General features: G+C 38.2%; 1 protein-coding gene across 2 annotated transcripts in view; it reads left to right on the top strand.

Annotated features, from left to right (window-relative positions):
• FYN (FYN proto-oncogene, Src family tyrosine kinase) overlaps positions 1–21,952 on the top strand; it is a 130,631-nt gene extending 108,679 nt beyond the window's left edge. The window contains exons 8-13 of one of the 2 annotated variants that reach the window (XM_075202935.1): positions 2,638–2,793; positions 6,528–6,707; positions 10,949–11,025; positions 11,114–11,267; positions 17,732–17,863; positions 20,305–21,952. In XM_075202935.1, the coding sequence (XP_075059036.1) occupies positions 2,638–2,793; positions 6,528–6,707; positions 10,949–11,025; positions 11,114–11,267; positions 17,732–17,863; positions 20,305–20,513 (908 nt within the window). In that variant the 3' untranslated portion in view covers positions 20,514–21,952. Of the gene's footprint in view, positions 1–2,191; positions 2,357–2,637; positions 2,794–6,527; positions 6,708–10,948; positions 11,026–11,113; positions 11,268–17,731; positions 17,864–20,304 lie in introns of both variants that reach the window. The other variant, XM_075202934.1, reaches the window with a different exon arrangement.
• The last annotated feature ends 455 nt before the right edge of the window (positions 21,953–22,407 follow it).

The following is a 22,407-nucleotide window of genomic DNA, read 5'->3' as shown; positions in this document are numbered from 1 at the left end:
CACTGAAATTTAAAGTTGATATTTGTGTGCTACATGATAAAACAGTCAGTATTTAACTTATGTGCAAAACAGAAAACTAGTTTTCACCCCTTGCATTGTAACATGGTTTTGTCCAGGAGACTGAAATAAGAAGTTTCTTAAGTTAAAATCCTTAATGAATCAGGCCCAGTGTTTTGTAGTTTAGTCACCCTATTAATAAAATCTAAAATAGGTATGTAGATCATCAGCAAAAACACCCACAATGTATATAATACCACACACAATACTTATATTGATCCTACACAAAGTTTTCAGGATGAACATACATTAGAAGAGAGAATATTTTGTCATTTTTGTAACAGGCAAATGATAAACTTTTACAACAGTGGGTGTTTTAGTATTTTTTTGCACCAGTCTCCCTGTTGATATTGATGTCAAAGATATCATGCAGGATGTTACATAGAGAGGCAACATTTTCCAGTGTGACAGTGACAAGCTGTGTCCTATTCTTCAGACATTATACTAGAACATTGCCGGTGTCCAGGAAGTGGTCTGCCATTTCTATGCACAGAGAAAACATCTTTCTACTTCACGTGTTTTCTTTCTTACTTATTTTTCACTGCTGAACTCTGCTCTTCTGTGTTTTCAGTCTGTAATCTCAATGACACTCATGATTTTGCAATTATTTGAATTTGTATTTATTTGTTATCATTTATTTAGAGCCTCCATATTACGCAGCACTATACAGAGCATATTTGTAATCACTCACATCAGCCCCTGCCCCATTGGATCTTACATTCTAAGGGGTACATTTATCAAGCTCCAGGTTTGAAAATAGTGGAGATGTTGCCTATAGCAACCAATCAGAGTCTAGTTATCATTTATTTGGTACATTCTACAAAATGACAGCTAGAATGTGATTGGTTGCTATAGACAACATCTTCACTTTTTCAAACCCGTAGCTTGATAAATATACCCCTAAATCTCTACCATATAAACACTTGACATACAGTATGGTGGGAGGAAACATGGAGGAGCAGTGGGTGTCAGGGAAAGGTCCAGTGGCGTAGAGGTCAGGAATTCCCAAATGTGTACAAGCCCTGTAACACCAATTAACTGAACCTTATCATAATTGTAAATTAGTTATGTCCATTTACATCCATACATATATGGTTGGAATACAATTAAAGGTAAATGTATTTAATTTAAATGTAAAGTATCCCATTTGGCCATTTGACCAGGATTTATTAGCTGCAGGCAGTGCCAGATTATGTGTGCCCCAGTGGTTAATTAAAAAAATCAAAAACCTAAATATTTTGATATCAGCCACATTTAGACATGGATATAAAGCTGGTTCACTAGCTGTACTGTGTGGTGTCCCACCTTAAATTCAGTAAAAAAAATGTAAAGAACAAAATGGGTAATCCACTAAATCAATCACCATTTTAATATCTAAGTCTGGCTATCAGTTGAAATTTGCTAAGTAGTAATCAAATAGAAAACTGTCGCTTTTATGTTTATGTTCAGTTTATTATTCAAGAAAATCATCACCTTTTCCAAGGATGTAATCAACTGAAAATGAGTATTTGTTTAATACTAATTTTGCTGAAACAGAACAGCCAGACCGTTAATGCACATAGCATTTTGATGACTGATATATAAAGTTTCAGTTGCATACCAAAGTATTTACTTGTCTCGCTAAAGACCACCCTCCATATGGGAAATATATATCCTATGCTTAAATGCTTTGTCTCAGTTTACTCTTTTACCTTAAAGTAGCTTTTAAAATGTAGATATTTCCATGCTGGTAGAATCATGCTGGAGGAGCAGGGCCCACCGGAGAACATGACCTTAAAATCCAGTTTTCTCTGTTCAGTTTCTTCTTCCTGCCCAGGAAAATGTAATCACATTACACAATTCTTACTAGTGTAGCCTCATGTTGTATCTTACCTTACATTAGGCCCGAGATAACATGGTTAGCTAAATCCTAATAACCCAGTGTACCTGCCACGCAGAATCCATTCCTGAAGGATTACATTATTCCATATTGTGATATATATAGACCAAATGAATGTGATTTTACCCGACTCCTAATAGGTTGACTGCTGCTTTCAGTGTCTTCTCAATTGTCCCAGGATGCTGTGTCTTGCTCCAGTTCTGCGTGTCATATTGTCTTTTCTCCTCTGCCTCCTTCCTGTTTCATACCTCTCAGAAAGAGCTGCTGGTCTCTGTTGCCGCTTGGTAGTACCCTGCCATAAAGGAATGCCAAGACTTACTGACCTGTCTGTCAAAACCAAAGATGTCTGGGAAATCCCAAGAGAATCCCTCCAGTTGATCAAGAGGCTGGGCAATGGGCAGTTTGGGGAAGTATGGATGGGTACGCAGTGAAAATCACTTCTTTAATTTAACAGCTCTTGTGTGGAGCAACAAATGGAAAGATGGAAAGTGAAGTGAAAGGGGGATATTTAAAATGCAATTACATAAAGACTTATGAAAGCTTTCTGTATGCATTTATATAGAGCAAATGCTATTTACATGACAAAGGTTTATTCCTAAATATCTGTTTTCCAAGTGGTACAAAAAAACACATTCCATCTTTCTTACTGCATGCTATAGGTTTAATTAAATCTATTTTTCCATTAATTCCCTTTTTTGTAGAGAAAGCTGATGGTTTGTGTTATAATTTAACAATGCTTGCACGGAGTTATGTCCCACAAACTATTGGATTGGCTAAAGATGCATGGGAAGTGTCACGGAGCACAATACTTCTGGAGCAGAAGCTCGGTCAGGGCTGTTTCGCTGAAGTGTGGTTTGGTAAGGTGGATCATTTGTTCTATTTAGGAGACATTAGGCAACATTTCACCTAAAGAATTGCCAGACAAGTTTACAGAGAACTCTAGTGAGGCTCTCCTGCCTTCTGCTTCAATGTAAATGTCTGTATTGTTATCATGGTATGTTAACGTTGTCCCCTTTTACAGTACTCCAGAATATGTTGGTGTTAAATAAATTAATAATAATATATAGTTTCCCAATTTTATTTTTCAATTTTTTAAAATAAAACCGTTCCTCTTATGACCTGTTTGATAGCACATAAAGGAGCCCTATGATAAATGTGTGCAGGCTCGATTTCCTTCTATTCTAGATTTCCTATAAACATACTTCACATCAGTCCCTGCCCCTTTGTAGCTTACCATCTAAATTCCCAAACACACACAGATTAGGGTCAATTTTCACATGTACCAACTGTCCTGCTTTCAGCGGGACAGTCCCGGTTTTAGGGCTTTGTCCCGCAGGTGGAAATGTTGGGGGAAGGGAGGTTTCTAATAGGCAGCCTAATGCTTTACAACACTAGGCACGTCCCCATTGCGTTGTGGCCGTGTTCCCTATCGCACTGCTGGGGACAGACAGTTTTGCCAGACATTAGTGAAACTACCAGTATGTTTTTGGACTGTGGTAGATAACCGGAGCACCCAGTGGAAAAATATACAAATTCCAGACAGATAGGGCCCTGGTCGGAAACAAACTCATGATCCCAGCGCTGTGAGGCAGCAGTGCTAGCCACTGTGCCACCGTGCTGCCTGTATGTATGTATATGTATGTGTGTGTGTATATATATATATATATATATATATATATATATGTACACACACATATATATATGTATATATATATATATATATATATATATACACACACACACATATATATATGTATATATATATATATATATATATATATATATATATATATATATATATATATATATATACACACACACATATATATATATATATATATATATATATATATATATATATAAATATATATATATCCTTCTCCATTCACTGCTCAGAAATGTATATATTTATTATATTAATAACATTAACCTCTTGTAGTCTGTAGCATTGTCTTGCAATAGAGGTTGATTTATTGGCCCATATGGTATTTACATATACTTTAAAACAGTTTATCATACTTTTCCCATTGAAAATTGCTGACAAAAAAAAAATCTTATAGCACACTAGCTGTTTTGCATTCTTTAAAGAAATATAGAAAATATTATTAAAGAGATTAATATCTATATAATGCCTACCGGTGGTCAGTGCATAGTGAAATAGCAGTAGTCATCCTCTCCTGCACCCAGTCATTCTGTGAAAGTCCTGTGGGTCTTTGCACTGAGTTACAATTCGCATATTCAAATTGTCAATAAATGTTGATGATATATAGATGAGTGGGGTTCCAGATTGTAGTTTAACCTTCAGCTAGCTGTACTAATTTCAGCACAGCAGCAGCAGAATGAGAAAACCACCATGGGCCTGATTTTGAGTTAGGAGCAAAACAAAGAAAAGGAGCAACTTTGCACCTGGACAAACCATGTTACAATGGGGCACAAATTGACTTATTTTTTTGCACGCAAGGAAAATACTGGTTGTTTTTTCAAGTAGCACACAGATACTTGATAGCTTAATTTTTACACTGAAATTAAAGTTGATCTACGAGATCCCTATCTTAACTATAAATCTGTCCCTACATTTTAAATTTACCTCCCCCTCCAATGCAGCATGGTTTTGCCAAGGTGCAAATTTGCTCCATTTCTTTGCTTGGCTCTTAACACAAAATCAGGGCCCATGAGTGCAATGGCCTATCAGGATTGTCACAGGATTTCTGGTCGCAGGAGAGGGTGAGTACTACTATTTCACTATGTACTGCCCACTAGCTTAATATAATTTCTCAATCAAAGTATTGTGCTCTTGTGTGTGTGTTATCTTCAATGTTTGTTTTGTTTTTATCAAGAATACATGTGTGGGATCTGTAATCTGAAATGCTTAGACCTACAAATGTCTGGATAAGGAGTTTTTTTTCCCCTGATTTGGAACACTTTGCCTAAAATATATTAAATTACATTATTAACCCTTTCAATGCTACAAACCTAAAAGGCACGCCCGCGCGCCTTTTTCCAGAGGGCTGCAGATGTGAATTTTACATGTCTGAGCCATGTCATGCACCATTGTGCATTAACAACATTAGTCTCATATTAACCTGAGCCTCACTTACAGAATGTGATCAGGTGTCCTTGACAGCAGATCACTTCCTGAGCACAAAGACAGACGGATCGCTATAACATCACTCTGTCCTGTGCTGACGTTGGAACTTGCGTGTTTGACTGTAATTAGATAATCACCATAGTTTCCCTGCTGGAAGGAGAAATAAGACCTGGAGCAGCCCACAGAAACCTTAGTGTGATATAACATACTCTAACACATAGGTTGGATGTCGCTCACATCTAATGCTATTAATGATATATTGTAGCATGTTAATCTATACTATTGTAAATAAAAATGAAGACAAACAGATGTATTCCCCTACAGGTGATAATAAATAAAGTAATAAAACACGCACGCACACACACTTACCCACGCACATACAACCAACCTCTCATAAAGTATACATATTTGCTATCCCCATAGTTGTTACAAGTTTCAGCATGAAATTTAGGGTATATTTTGAGAGCTAAGTTGCTAAGGTTACATTTATGGAGAGGTTTATATTATCCTCCCTACCCTCCTGTTTCCCTAAATAATGCCTGTAAATGAAAAAATATATTTTATCAGCTATGGGAAAAGAAAGACCAATCTACCCGAAAAAACAATGGGCCTGAGTCATTAAGGAAAGTAAGGAAAAGAAAGGAGTAATTGCTCTACGGGACAAACCATTTTTACAATGCAAGGGGTGGATATTAGTTTATTATTTTGCACATACGTTAAATACTAGTTGCTTTTTCATCTAGCACACAAATACCTGATAGCTTTATTTTTACAATGAAATTTTAAGTTGATCTAGGACATGCCCTACCTCAACTATAAATCTGTCCCCACATTTTAAATTTACCTCCCCCTCCAATGCAACATGGTTTTGCCCAGGTGCAAAGTTACTCCTTTTTTATGCTTTGCTCTCCTTAATGACTCAGGCCCGATGTGTTTTTCACTTGGATAGAGAAGAAAAGAAAAGATTCCTAGCAAAAGCAACACAGCTCTTATAGTTATTATTGTCCTGGGCTCCTGACTGAACACATCAATTCATACATCTGTAGCTGACGGGGTTAATAATGACATGTCTATTCCGATTCTTATCCTGCCATTCTCCTGCTTCATTAAATTGTTTAGCAGAGCTCCTCACAGTGACTGATCTGTAATAATTTATGTGCTTATGATATTATTACCAAGCAGCAGCAATTATTTACTTTTCCTCCTGGTATTCAGAACATTCTTGATGACAGGATTCCAGATAAAAGATCCTACACCTATAATAATATAATACGTTATTTGGTATTTGGATGTACAAATATATGCATGTGGTTTGCAGAAAATTTGAGCAAATGTCACTGTTATATTATTTAAATTTAACACTAAAATATCACAAATCTGTATATCAACTATGTCACAATCATGTTGCTATTGTGCCATATGTACATATGTAATTACATGCATGCACATGCTGCTGTAGATATTTATGCTTATATATATTTGTATGGCTGTTCCTGCTTGCAGGTACATGGAATGGCAACACCAAGGTGGCAATAAAGACTCTGAAACCGGGAACCATGTCTCCAGAGTCTTTTCTGGAAGAAGCTCAGATCATGAAAAAGCTGAAACATGATAAACTGGTGCAGCTCTACGCTGTGGTGTCTGAAGAGCCCATCTACATTGTCACTGAGTACATGAGCAAAGGTCAGGACTGCTGCTTAGTGCTAATGCTGTATCCATGTGTTGTGCTCTTCCTACAGGAAGCAGATGCTGAGCTTGGAAGGAAGAAGATATGGAATCATAATGCATATATCATACAGGAAATTAAAGGCAGACTAGCATTAATTGTTATTTCATTGACATTTCAATATAATTTATGGGCACACTTGACAGTTGCTGATAAGGTATAATTATGAAAAAAGCTGTGTAATGTTATGGCATATAGTTGAAGATAAATTTCCTCCAAGGTTAGAAATTAGCAAGGGGTTATTTCAGTGTTTCCCAAACCCAGTCCTCAGGGCTCCCCAAAAGTGCAGGTTTTCTGGATCACATGTGACATAATTAGGACCACCTGCGGATCTGTTACAATGTGTCAGTCAGTAATGAATACACCTGTGCTCTAGCAAGGAGATATGGAAAACCTGCACTGTTAGGGAGCCCTGAGGACTGGGTTTGGGAAACCCTGGGTTATTTGATATATACATTATAAATAGGTAATTTTACTCAGAGCTCACTTCAAATATGTCTGTTTACGGGGGGATCCCTGTGCAGTACATAGACAGCAATTAGGGGGCATCGCTATGCACTATGCTGTCAGCAGTTGGGGGGGGAATTCTGTACAGTGTAGCTCCAGTAACACGGAGGATCAATGTGCATTATATGGCCAGCTATGGTACTGGGTCCAACACTTGAGAGGATCGACTATGTGCAGTATATGGGTGGTAACTGGTGGGTGATGTCTGTGTAACTTATGGCTGGCAGTTGGGGTGTATCTGTGCACATGACATGGCTGGCAGTTGGGGTGTATCTGTGCACATGACATGGCTGGCAGTTGGGGTGTATCTGTGCACATAACATGGCTGGCAGTTGGGGTGTATCTGTGCACATGACATGGCTGGCAGTTGGGGTGTATCTGTGCACATGACATGGCTGGCAGTTGGGGTGTATCTGTGCACATAACATGGCTGGCAGTTGGGGTGTATCTGTGCACATGACATGGCTGGCAGTTGGGGTGTATCTGTGCACATGACATGGCTGGCAGTTGGGGTGTATCTGTGCACATGACATGGCTGGCAGTTGGGGTGTATCAGTGCACATGACATGGCTGGCAGTTGGGGTGTATCAGTGCACATGACATGGCTGGCAGTTGGGGTGTATCAGTGCACATGACATGGCTGGCAGTTGGGGTGTATCAGTGCACATGACATGGCTGGCAATTGCAAGATAATTGTGCAGTGTATGGCTAACAATAGTGGAATGCACTCGGCATACATTAATTAGAGGAGACATGCTAGTATCCACTATTTTACATTAAATATATCAATTTTGCCAAATCATGTATCTCAAGTACACATTGTCACCGTATCATGTGTTGTACTGAGCACAACACACTGATGATACAATTTTTGCTGTAGTGACAGGCTAACTTCACATTTTAACAGCGGCTTAGTGTACTGCACTAATTTAATAAAAAGTGCATACAGTGTTGTGGGGTTTAAAATGTGGTTGTGACCTAATTATAGCTTTTTGTGCTCCTGGTTACAGATCTTGTTCACAATCTGGTATTCTTATATTAGTATTTTATTCAGAATTTAGTTAAGCTGTTTACCCTAACTTACAAAGCCCTCACCAACACACCTCTCTCATACATCTCTGACCTCATCTCGAGGCACACTCCCGCACCTCCACTTCACTTTGCCTTTGCCTTTCACCTCTCATTACCTTCTCCCACTCTCTCCTTCAAGACTTCTTCCGTGCTGCCCCTCAACTTTGGAACTCCCTATCCCGACTTTCCCCCAATTTACAATCCTTCAAATGCTCCCTCAAAACTCACCACTTCATGCTCACCTATCCTTCCACCTCTTGACCATCTTGTCCATCACCTCCTCTTCCTTTGCCCACCATCTTAATTTTATCCCAGTTGCTCCTACTGTCTCTCACCACTGCTCCCTCTAGAATGTAAACTCTGATGGGCAGATCCTCTCTGCCTATTGTCTCAAGTCTGTCTACTTTCCATCTAGCTCGTATGTCTGGTCATTTCTTTTCCTACATTCGGTGCGCGTTCCCACAGTTTTATTCACACTCATCTGTGCTACTTACTAGTAACTGTTCATGTATTTGTGATTTTGCTAATTAGTTATGTCCTATCGGTAATTGTACGATTGTCTGGTGCAGTGTAATGTGTGGTGCCTATATAGGTAAATAAATAAATAAATAAAATTAATATTTATGATGAGGACTATCAGGTCATCTGAGGCTAGCTTGTCCTACAAGTAAAGGATGTATGCTGATGTTTGTGACTTAATAGCATTTATCTTGACATGATAAACTGTGACAGTGTCCTCAAGAGATCCAACAAACTTACATTGTGAAATATGTGAAAAACCGTCAGCAACCACTGCTTTCATTGCAAGAAGATTAAAATATTCATCATTTCAGTTTAAGTGAGTTATTCCAAATTGTTGTACTGAATTTAGCTTAAATGAGCATTCCCATTCAGTATTTCTGTCTCACTAGCACCTTTGTAGCTAAGTCTGCAGAAATATGTCATGCAGATATTCCAGTTGCTGCAAGACTTTATTAAAATATATTCCATGTGAAATATATTTTTGTGGCTGCCGTAACTAGAAAATCTTGAGGATAATTACTGTTTCTCTATCATTCCGCAGCAGGTGATTAAGGTGCCCTTAATCCCCCTTATAGAACAGACTTACAGAAAAGCTGTTTCTAGCATTTGCACTGATGCCAGTATTCAGGGCAGTGAGATCTGTAGACTTTGGCAGAGCATGATATATGTATAATAATGGCTAGGTATACTGAATACAGATATTATGGTGAAAGTTGGAATCTACCTATTAAATTTCTGTGTTTGCCGCTGAGTATACCCACACATTGGGCCTGATTCATTAAGGAAAGGAAAGCAAAAAAAATAGTAACCTTGGCAAAACCATGTTGATTTGGAGGGGAAGGTAAATTTAAAATGTGGGGACAGATTTATAGTTGTGGTAGGGCACGTCCTAGATCAACTTTAAATTTCAGTGTGCAAATAAAGTTATCAAGTATTTGTGTGCTACATTAGAAAAACAGACTGTATTTAACTTATGTACAAAATAATAAACTAATTTGCACCCCTTGCATTGCAACATGGTTTTGTCCAGGAGAAAACTTACTCTTTTTTTTTTGCCTTACTTTCCTTAATGAATCAGGCCCATTATGTGAAAGGTACGTCAATCTGAAATCATATTATGAGGCCAGAAACTATTAGAGTCAATCTGTCACCTAGTCACGTTGAAGGCAGCTATTACATTGGCTGAACCTATATTCAACTTATCAGTCCATCAGAAATTGGTAAAGTCACTAAGACATCAATGACGCTAATTCTTAATTAATTCATAGGCTGCATTCTAATGAATATTAGTCAGCGTATACATTTCAATGAAGCATGATTGTATCATTGCTTTTATTCAGCAGTAAAATAGCACATCTCTTATTGCCCAGTTTGGCACTATACAGTGTATGTACTTTTAATCTATTTCATATTTGCTGTAAATGTGATCAAAATGGTAGTAAAAACACAAACATTTTTGTGAAGCCTTAATGCCCCTACTATCTGAACATTAAGGGACTCCTGTAGATTTGAGCATTTATTTCCGTAATATACGCAAATATACTCATGACTCCTTACCCCAGGAGAGGAGGAACTAGGTGTGAGTAAGCATGGGCAAGTAAAGTTCACTTAATTATGACTCAAGTAGACATTGACACAGACACATATACCTATCAGGAGGCATATCTCTGGAGGGCTTGGACAAATATACTCACTGATGATGATAGCGACTATCAGCAGCACTATCTAGCCACTTCTCATTGGCTGTTTGTGTATTGACCCCTACAACTGATACTGGGTACTTAAATCATTAGGGTGCTGCTATATTATATGAAGTAGCTGTCGTCTGTTAACATTTTCTAACTGATATTTCCATTTGGGGTACTATGGGAAAGAAGATTCCCATTTGGTATTTAAAGGGTTGAAACAGCAGATGTTTGTATTTTATTTAATTTGGAATTTTTTATATGCATACAAATGTATATGCGCATGTAAATGCAATTTTCCTTACGTGCATCTTTTCTTGCACATGGTCGGGGCACAAATACATCCAACCCTACATGTGGCCCTAAATGTGTAGACCAATAATGACTTTCTGTTAAATATTGTTGTCTTGCAGGAAGCTTGCTGGAGTTTCTGAAAGATGGTGAAGGACGAGTCCTGAAGTTGCCAAACTTAGTGGATATGGCTGCCCAGGTAAAGTAACAAAACTTCATTTTGTAAAGGCCAAATACAAGTCATCAGTGAGACAACATGCATTGATTTTATTCCTATTATTTTGCAGGTTGCTGCTGGTATGGCGTATATTGAACGAATGAATTACATACACAGAGATCTGAGGTCTGCAAACATTTTGGTTGGAAATGGTCTCATTTGCAAAATTGCAGATTTTGGTCTTGCTAGATTAATTGAAGACAATGAATACACAGCAAGGCAAGGTAAGACGATTTTCATCAATCACGACATGACATGTAAAGGGGAACAATCAACTAACAGAGAAGTTCAACATGAATAATGTTTATAAAGCATCTGTTTTTATTCACAGTGTTCTATGTTACCTACTGTGTGCCTTATAACGCAGGCCACACGTATGAAGATTACATTGGCCAGTTTGTTTGGGAGCAAAATTATGGCTTGATTTTGTAGTTTGAAAGTCTTGTGGGGCAATAACTCTGCTGAGCAGAATCCATGGGGCCCTTTGTAATTTAGTCATTCCAACCGTAAGGTGGCCCCACCTGGGCTGACCGGGCAACTGTCATATTTGGACCCAAATATGGAAGGCCAAATTAGACAAGATCATTTGAAAAACAGGACACTCATGTAACTTGAAATTTGCTAAAGTCATAAGATCCATCCCATACTTGTCAGTGACAAATAAGATAAGACAATTATAGGAACATATTCATCATTGCTTTTGGATTTTTGGGTAGAAAATAAGGGGGTAAATCTTGGGACAACTAAGAGTCCTAAACATGCCCAATAATGATTCCACTGATTTCAATCAGGTCTTTATCATGCATTACACTAATTTTCAGGCTACACAATTGGTGATACCATTAATAAGGGCAATCAGCATGTTAATCAGGGCTGTCGAGTGGATTCCAAGGCCCTGCTGTGCCTGCAAAGCTATTGGTCTGCTTAGTCACTCTCCTTGGCCCACAATCTAGCTCCGCTGGGTTTGCGGATGATGTCATTTGTAATTGTGTTGCTCACTGGTAAGAATTTCCATGATTCCATGAAGTAAGAAAATAAAATGTAAAATTACATAGAGGAGATTTAATATTCCTCCAAGAAATTAATTTTGTACAGAATCTTCACCTTGAACTGCGCTCTAGAGTATTTCCTGGTTCTATAATGCTTGTGATCAGAGACAGAAGAAAAGAGGAGTGGCAATCCTGTTTGCACTTAACATTTGAGCTAATCAATTCCCTTGCAGATTAGAAAGGCCATTATCTGATTCTGGTAGATAAGCTAAACAATAGGCTTTGCACCATAGTTAATAAGCCCCTAACTTGAATCAGCATTCTTTCTTTAACAAATGATGAGCTCATTTCTCCAATTATAAAAGAGGACCTTATTGTAGTCAAGGACCTCAATGTTGGCCTTAATAATTCTCTATACAGGTCTACTCCTGGGGTCTCTCTTCCGACAAGTTGGATTTGCAGAAATCCAACTCTCTCCTAAGTCTTATGAAATATCATCTCCACATTGCCTCTTGAAGACTAAGGGAACCACTTACTCAGGAATATGCTTTCTACTTGTCAGTCCGCAATTCCTGTTCTCACATAGATATGATCCTAGTCAGCTATGACCTAGCTAAACCGGAAATCCACTAGCGAATCTACTCCACAGCAGTGGGCTGGTGGCTAAGCTTAAGCACTTAATCGTGCTTACTTTGACCTTAATGACCTTCCTGGTACATCTCCATCCACCCGCTGGTCTGCTCATTAGGCAGTCTTGAGGGGACACCTGATTAGCATGGCCTTCCGTAAAAGGAAGAAATCCCTAAACAAATTTAATGGCCTTTCCATTAAATTACAGGACTAGGAATCGAAATGCAGGCACCAAGTGATTAAACCAAACCTTTTACAAGAAAAGGGACAAGGCTGGAAGGATTCTTGCATTAATATTGAGATCAGTATGGATCCATAAAAATATAATATCTCAGAAAACCTCTCTAAGCCAATTAATATATGATCCCACCTACATTCTTTCTGAATTTCAAAACTACTAAAGTAACCTCTACAATTTGTGCACTACCTCCGCCCTCTCCGGGCCAAACCACTGAGAAAATAATGCATTCCTATTGCATTGCAACTACGCAGACAATCCTGCTTCTCAGCAGAATGCTTGAGCAACTTGATTTCTGCAGAAGAAATTGAATATACTATAAAACCTCAAAAGAATGGCAAATCCAATGGGTTCACTGTAGCATATTACAAGTAATTCTCAGACTTGCTGATACCCTACCTGCATTACCTACTTAACAAAGTTTTGTTTCCTGCATGAGATGCAGGATAGTGGAAGGCAGCTACAGACCTGCTTCTCTTCCCAATAGTGATATCAAAATTTACACCAAAATCCTGGCCAGTAGACTAAATCAATTACTTCCCTCTCAAATTCACTATGACCAAATAAGCTTCATACAGGGGCGTCAGACGAGGGACAACACCAGGTGAGTCATTGACCTTATTCCTATTGGTAACTCCAGGAGATCCTCCACTATTATTCTATCACTCAATGCTGAAAAAGCTTTCGATAGAAACTCCTGGAGCTTTTTGCAGCTCACTCTCAGGTCTGTTGACACCTCTGGAGACGTTCTGAATGGCATCATCGGTCTTTATGCTGACCCCTCAGTTAAAATACTCATCATTGGCATCCCATCTGATGCAGTGTCTATCCAGAATGGCACCAGACAACCCTGGTACCAGACAACCTATCTCACCAGACAACCCTGCCCGCTGTCACCCCTGAACTTTGCCCTACATTTAGTCCTAACATCCAAGGGGTGCAGTTCGGGGACATCAGCTACAAGATTTCTCTATTTGCAGATGATTTCTTGCTCTCACTATCCTAACCAAGAATCTATTTGCCCAATCTCTACAAAGTCATGCATAAGTACAGTGACCTAGCTTGCTACAAAATAAATTATTCAAAATCAGAGGCAATGCTTTTCAAGTCACCTATGCTCATAAATCAAGTTTTAACTTTAAGTGTCAATCCAACAAAATACAACTTATTTTTCTAAGAAACCGTCCCCCTGTTGTTTTCTAAATTACAGGCTGATCTTGCTAATTGTAGCTGCCTCATCATCTCCTGGCTTAAGAAACAAATTTGGCAGATAGCATGGAAGAAATCACATATTTTCTCCATGATAGGGGTCACGTGTTTAATAAAGTATGTGCTCAATGACTCTTTGTAGATAACAGATCTCAGCACTCCCCCCTCCTCTGTCCCTTTGAGCTTACTCTTCAACTCATGCACAGTGTGCTGACTCTCCCCCTACCACATAATACCCTATCTTCAGTCCATCATTATCAAACACCTTCAAAGGTCTCTTAATACAAATGTATAAGGAACATAGTTTCTTGCACACTCATCCTGTAATCCCCCCTTTCTCTTATTTTTTATTTCCTAATCCTTTATTACCACCTAACATCATTTAATATGATATAATTTATAAGTGCTCCATGATGCAAATGAAAGTACTCCTGAACATACCAATTTTACGTGTTTGTTGCACATAGTGTTAAAATTAACACCTTCAAGAACAGCAATGAGAAAGGGAGCAGTAAATGATTGCAAAAAGTGCTGCACACTAGTTATTCCATTTATATTTGAAAACATGCCTTATTTCTACTTTGAGACTGTTTTCCGATTCTGGCATTAAATTCAATATATTCTCCAAGTAGTATGGAGAATTTTGAATTTGGACACTGCTAACTGGACCTGTAGTGTACTGACAACCTGCACAAGCGCATTAACATCCTGCGGGAGCAGCGACCTTGACAACAGATTAAGTGGGGCCGTGCCTGGGATGTGAAACTCAGAACCTTTGTGAAAGGGACACTTGCTGTTCTACCATTGGTGGGATGAATTTGTTAGAGAAAACCCTTTTAAACAAGTTAATTCAATCACAAACACATCACAAATTGGATTTGCGTTTGAGTGCAAACAATCCCCAAACATGAAGATGTTAATCAACCAGTTACTTATATATCTAATAATTAAAATACACAGAAGAGCCTTGAAGTAGACATGAAATTGCCAGATGATATAAAGAATGAGACTAGTTAAAAGACTGGAGCTATGAAGAAGTGCAGGGATAAGTGGTGAATCTCTTGTACAAGTGTCCTCCTGCTGTGTTCTGCCTCTTGTCAGAGTTGGTGCCTTTGATTACTTGTCAACTTATACAGCTCTGGATGTGTCTGCATGCTTGATGGCATCTTATCTATCTGTCTGTCAGCAACAGAGAAGAAACTTGTTTCAAAGTCAGTTTAGAAATCTATAGGAGAGAAAGCACCAAATATTCCGGCTTATTAACTACTTTCCATTTTCTTGCTTGTAGCTCAAAATCTTATACATTTAAATTTTTTTTATTATTGTTTTATAATACAGAATAAAGCTATCACACAGATTCAGTGAAAGACAACAGGTTGTTTCTATTAATTCTGATGCTTAATTGCAGTATATGGTCATTAAAGCTGAGTACACACTACAGAAATTTCAACCAACTTTTTATGCCGAGCGATTTTACATGCGATCGATGTTCCGATCGCTCGGTCCATGGACTGCATACACACTAGCCTTGTTTAGGACGATAAAGGGAAGAGCGGACGTCCCTTTAGCGACTTTTTACAGCCATGTTGTCGTGAGCAATGACTGTAATTTCATACTCACTGTTGTGGATCGGTCGGAAGTTTATACACACTACACAGCGGAAACGAGATTGGAACGAAAATATTAAACGGTACGACCAACCAAATGAGGCGAGAATCGTCCATTTGGGCAGACTTTCGACCATCGTGTCACTGCACACACTGACCCGACTTTTGAACGAGCGGTCGTATGTTCGGCTGATTTAGCCGATTATTGGATGAAAACTGTGTAGTGTGTACCCAGCTTAAGTCAGACTCGTCTTGTCTGCCACTCCGGTCCCAACCTCTTTTCAGCAACAGATGGCATTTGTTTCTTTGCCAACCATTGTAAAGTTATTATTTTGCCTTATAGTGTACAGATTGCTGTTTGCCTTCAAGCATGATGCATATTTTATTTTATTGAGCCTAGCCAATGTTATGAATTAAAATTTTGGTATAGAGAACAATACATTAAATTGCATATCAGCGTCAGACTTGCTTATAATCACACCATATGAAAGCATATGGTCCATCTTGCTGATGAGTGCTGAATATATAGGTGATTCTGTTTGTAAAATATATTGAATGTGCAACGGAGACACAGTGTACGTACGTATGTCTGTATTTTTTTGTTTTGTTTGTTTTTTGTTATACGTTTATGATGTAGATCTATAACATATAATATATTCTGGTAATCTGTTTGTTTTTTACAATATAAGTGAAGTCGGGAAGTTCTATGTTTACTTTTGACAATGTCAAAAACCTTACTAGACTAAATAATTAACAATGCTGAAGTGTGATGGTATGAATTATCTCAGACACTGGAGGCAGAAATACAGCACAAAGAAATATACATAGAAAGATAGATAGTAAGCTCTAGCATGAATTTCCTTTGTCATGACCCAGCACTCACCTGAGCCTGTGTGACGAGTGTGTGACAAAGGGTTAATGAAAAACAACCACATGGTCTGTCTAAATTATTAAAACTTTCCCTGTCTATGCCGCACACTAACTTTGTCTTACCAATTATGCCACCACCAAGGTTTTTTGTGAAGAGCTGACACTTACTCAGGAAGCCTTCAGTTCTCCCTTTAAACTAATAAATCACAATTTACTTTCATCAGAGTTATAAACCAAATGATCTCCCCTGACCCAGAGTTTTCATAAACCAAATGATCTGCCCTGGTCAATTATGTAGCGTTTGAAAACCAAGCGAAGTCTGCCATGTGAATTTGTAAGAACACAGAGATCTGAACTTATTAGGCCTCAGTCATTAAGGAAAGTAAGGCAAAAATAAGATTAAATGTTTTTCTGGACAAACCATGTTACATTGCAAGGGGTTCAAATTAGTTTATTATTTTCACATAAGTTAAATACTGGCTGTTTTTTTCATGTAGCACACAAATACTTTATAACTCTATTTTTACACTCAAGGGCTCATCAATTACATTTGGCAGAGTTTCTTCATTAGAAGTAGTTGACACTGTGAGGGAAGGTGCCCCCCGTTTCATTTATCGGTGCTACCATCTACAGCCTCTAGAGATAGCCCTCTCCTCACTGCCATAGTGACTAAAGTAGCAACATGGTGGTGTGAGTGGAGGATTGGTTCTGACAGCAGCTAGAATGCTTGGCCCTTTGTTGTACATGAGCTGTGCAATTACACTGCCATTCAGTTGGCCTCGCTCCCCACCTCTATCATAAGTGTTTATTGTGGTTATATATTAAATATACTAATATGCATCTTTCTTCCAATATTGTAGGCAATTGATTAAATATTTGTATTTACTCATGAATGATATATTTATTTCAACATATAAAATGCTCACTATATTATTTATTTGATGAACTGTAATCTAAAAAGCGATGAATAAGTTGTATCTGTGTTTTTCAATACAGGTAACTTAGCAGCTTGATGGCTTCCATAGAGTCATTAGTTTTGTAGTTTGTAGGGGTTGTTTTTGCCCTCTGATCTGGAATTGGTCAACCATGGAATATATGTACGGAATATACGTGTACTATCTATTGATCATGTCTTCCGTTCATAGGTGCAAAGTTCCCTATAAAATGGACAGCCCCCGAGGCAGCACTATATGGAAGGTTCACAATTAAGTCAGATGTGTGGTCTTTTGGTATTTTACTGACAGAACTTGTAACAAAAGGAAGAGTTCCCTATCCAGGTGAGTGTATTTATACTTTATATATTAGTTGAACTCACGGTAATTCCAGTTAAGCTCTGCACAACGTGTATATGAAGACGTTCACAAACCTGCCATTCCCTTTCCTGCAACTACAATGCAGTGCAGCAAACTGCAAACAACAAGCCCTCTCTGTGTGTCATAGAAGCACATAGTGGTATGATAACTGTACTTCCTTCACTACCAAATGTTATTCAAGTCTACTTCTGCTTTATCTTTATTCTATACATCTCTAAAAATAGATGGATGCCTTGTCTGTCAGTGTCTGCTGATACATATACCCCTGAGGCATGGCATTAGGCGAAGTAATACATTTTCTACACATTAGTCGCAGCCAGGGAAATTCATCAGGGGATTTCCACCAGTGAAATAAGCAGATCAATTTGCTGACTACAAGCAAATTCATATTCATCTTAATACAATTTAGTAGCTCATGGTCATACTCTGCATTGGTTTGACTTGTTGCAATTACATGTTCCTATAAAAAAAATACTGCTTTTTTAAACTGAAAGTCACGTAATAGTTTTCTGAATATGTGATAACCAGTTCTTTAGTCTCTGTATTGCATATTTGTATTTCAACTACTGTATTACAGTTATCTTTGCTGTACTGGGCCTTCACTTGCATGGCCCTTTTCTCACCCGTCCAGAGCCGGATTTAGACCTCATGGGGCCCTAGGCAAGATATTGGTTTGGGCCCCCCCCCCCTTCATACACACAGTGCCCCCTCACACACACATAATACACAAACACAAAACACACACACACACCGTGGCCCCTCACACACACATAATACACACACACCGTGGCCCCTCACACACACATAACATACACACACACAGTGGCCCCTCACACACACATAATACACACACACATAATACACACACCGTGGCACCTCACACACACATAATACACACACACCGTGGCCCCTCACACACACATAACACACACACACACGCACACAGTGGTCCCTCACACACACATAATACACACCCACACAGTGGCCCCTCACACACACATAATACACACACACACAGTGGCCCCTCACACACACACATAACACACACAGTGGCCCCTCACACACATAACACACACAGTGGCCCCTCACATGCACATAACACACACAGTGGCCCATAACACACACACACACACACACACACGTCAGTGATGAATGACATGGTCAGGAATCAAACTCACAACCCCTGCGCTGTGGGGCAGAAATGGTAGCCACTAAGCCACCGTGCTGCCCACTATTCTCTGTAGGATGCTGACAAACACTTCACAAAATTACCATCCATGGTGTTTATTTGTTAAGACCTGGAAACAGAGGGAATCACCCTAAAGTCCTACATGTGCATGGAGCCCGCTTGGAGAAAATCACCTATCACTTACATGACAAAGACTGGAAATTTCATCAGGTCTGAGCCCCGTGGCTCTTCCTACAAGGCTAATCCTCACAAACACCCCAAGCTCATATACAGCAGTCTGCTGACCCCAGCTTCCTTCCCATTTATTCCCCCCTTAACATACTACTACTGCAGTATTATATCATAGCCCCCACTAGTTAGTTAAGCCCTTACTGCTATTACAAACAACTTCCTCACATTTTAGAGTTCCTAGGTGGCAACCAAACACCTACTAACCCCCTCCATTATATCCCTAAGGAATATAATACTCAGTATTGTCACTATCTGACAATTCGCAAATGGCTGCAAGTTAAAGGGCTAAATGTATAATTCATCAGTTTTGTAAAACCGCGTAAAACTTTGACGGTTTACCCGGCTGAATTTTAAACAGCAATTTTATTAAAGGCAAAGATTTTGCCTTTAATAAAACTGCAGTTTGCAAATACCACTGGCAAAAAGAAGAAAATCAGCGATTTTTCAAAGACGACGTGTGATAGATTTACCCCATAGACTTGTTCAGTTTATAGCTCCTTACGATTGTACTTGTTTATTATTGTAAACCACCAGATCCTATAAGAGTGTATTCTAAATCCTGTGCTTTTTAGTCTGTACATGTTTGTATCCAAAATTTCCTAAATGAATAGTTTTGAAAAAAATAATATTTCTATACTCAGAAGAATTAGACAAATACATATCAAGACAATGTTCTTGTTTTTCTCCAAATATGTAAAATTAACTATAAGAAGAATTATTGAAAAGTGTCTTATTTGTGATGTTTGCCAGTTTCTCCTAACTTATAGCTGCTAATACTATGGAAATAGGACTGGTCATGTAAGTTTAAACTATTTTCATTCTGGATGGGATAAAGTTGGATCTGTATGTACTGGTAAATGTTTATCCATCTGATTGCTTCTCTCTCACTAAAGCTGCATAGGTGGCACTATGCATAGTTGAAACCAAAAGCTTCACCCAGGCCTTCTTGTTGTTAAAGATTTAATATGTTCTCATTTAACACCAGGTATGAATAACCGAGAGGTATTGGAACAAGTAGAACGTGGCTACAGGATGCCGTGTCCGCAGGACTGTCCCAACTCTCTACATGAGCTTATGCTTAATTGCTGGAAAAAAGACCCAGAGGAACGCCCAACATTTGAGTATCTACAAGGTTTCCTGGAAGACTACTTCACTGCCACTGAGCCCCAGTATCAGCCTGGAGACAACCTGTAAAGTTCTGCCTGCACGAAGCCATTACCAGATTCTAATCCTAGAATTTACTTCCAGTTTAATGACTGCCTTTTACAAGGACCTGTATCTTCCAGTGTGGATTGCACGTAGGCGTGAAGCTCAGAACTTCAAGGAAACTTTTTTCATGGCCATTTAATATAATCTGAATGTCCTCTTTTGAAAACAATAAAACAATGGGGAATAGAAAAATGTCAAACTTCTCAAGCAAAGACTTTGATAATGCATTGTATTGATGTTATGTAAACTGCAAAACCTCTGTTCATTGTAAATATTAACTCTGTGCCAATTCCCAATATTACAGATTTCATTTTTTTTAAAGCAGAATCCATGCAACTTTTACCAGTTTCAGTTGATTCTACCTAAGTATTACTTTACTAAAGTGCCCACCTAAACTTATATAACATTTTATTTAAAATGTAGATGCCTTGTTTGCTTTTTTTTTTGCTTTTTCTAAATGTACTTCTGATAATGAATAATGAAGACTGTATATACATGCCGACATGTAGTAGCAGTACCTCTTGTACATACATCCAAACATGCTGACGGAAAGGGCTCACGGTCGCCGCCTGGGTCCGAAACATCAATACTCTCGCAAATTACATTTTACAGTTTTACTAAAAGAAGAATGAAGTTTGAAGGAAGTGGCCCAAGAACGAGACATTTTCATCATTCAGAAATTGCATCTCACCTGACAATGAACATAGTAATAACCTTAGTATGTGTTGAGTAAGTCGCTCTTTTGATTACGTACTTTAAGGATTCGCACTAAATGCTCACCTGATATTTGCCATATAATCCTTAATGGCCAAATTCTCTCAATGAAGTATAAGGTATTTGTCTTTTTTAAAAATATTTTTGTTCTCCTAAAAATACTGATATGTGTACTGTCTATACTAATTATATGTATGAGTCAGTTCCTACATAAATCAGATTTAAACTTTTAGTGTGATGTCCTCAAAAACCCATATATGTCAAAATAGCTACCTACTAGGTTTTTTCTTTATTTTTTGATAAACATTTAACCTTTCACTTGGAATACACAACAATGTAATCTTTGCAAATGTTATGACCACCCAGGAGTACGTAAGAAGATAGTTCATCTTTTTCTATGTATCATTTACCAATGTAAAATGCGTCTTTTCAATGCTGATAATGAAACTTATTTCTATTTGTCTTTTGACGTTCTTCAATGGAATTACTATGCACTATACATTTCATGGGGAATGCACAAAACCAGTGTTTTTGTACCATTCTTAGATTAATTCTGTTTAATCGAGCAAAAGTCCTTTCCATTTGGTTTATACATCGTTATCAATTTAAAGTCTTAACTAATTTCCTATTATCATTTCTTTACATTTTTTCATGGAAAACTGTTTAACTTGATTAATTTAGTAATTAAATCTGAACATTTTACACCATTATTTTGGGGTTTTTATTTTATTCCTTTGCCCAGAACATTGATTGTTAAGAATTCTGGAGAATAATGTGAGAACATATTAAGGTAAAATCGGTATATTAACACGAGGTAGGGTAACCAGGGTAATCTTAGTTTGTTAGCTTGTTTCTTGATCTATATATATATACATAGCATTAGGATGGATGTTATACCTTATAAATAATGCATCCTTGTTTCTGGCAAGACTACCCATACACTGATCACTCAGACATTGGGCCAGCCTGCTCAGGCTTCGTTAGGCTATATATACTGTTGTGTGAGTGAGTTCAGAGTTGTGCAAAGTTGTCATTACCATTTATGTATTAATGCTTATGTATTTATCTGCATTGTACAAAAAGTACCTTCCAGTGGAAAGTATGAGATATAATATCCTTTACAGTCATGGATTTGGAAAAACCAGTAAGTATGTGTATCAACTCT

The sequence above is a fragment of the Mixophyes fleayi genome, chromosome 3, assembly GCF_038048845.1.
Source record: "Mixophyes fleayi isolate aMixFle1 chromosome 3, aMixFle1.hap1, whole genome shotgun sequence".
Classification (NCBI taxonomy): domain Eukaryota; kingdom Metazoa; phylum Chordata; class Amphibia; order Anura; family Limnodynastidae; genus Mixophyes; species Mixophyes fleayi.
The sequence above is the reverse complement of the archived record's forward strand: the minus strand, read 5'-3'. Positions and strand labels throughout refer to the sequence as shown.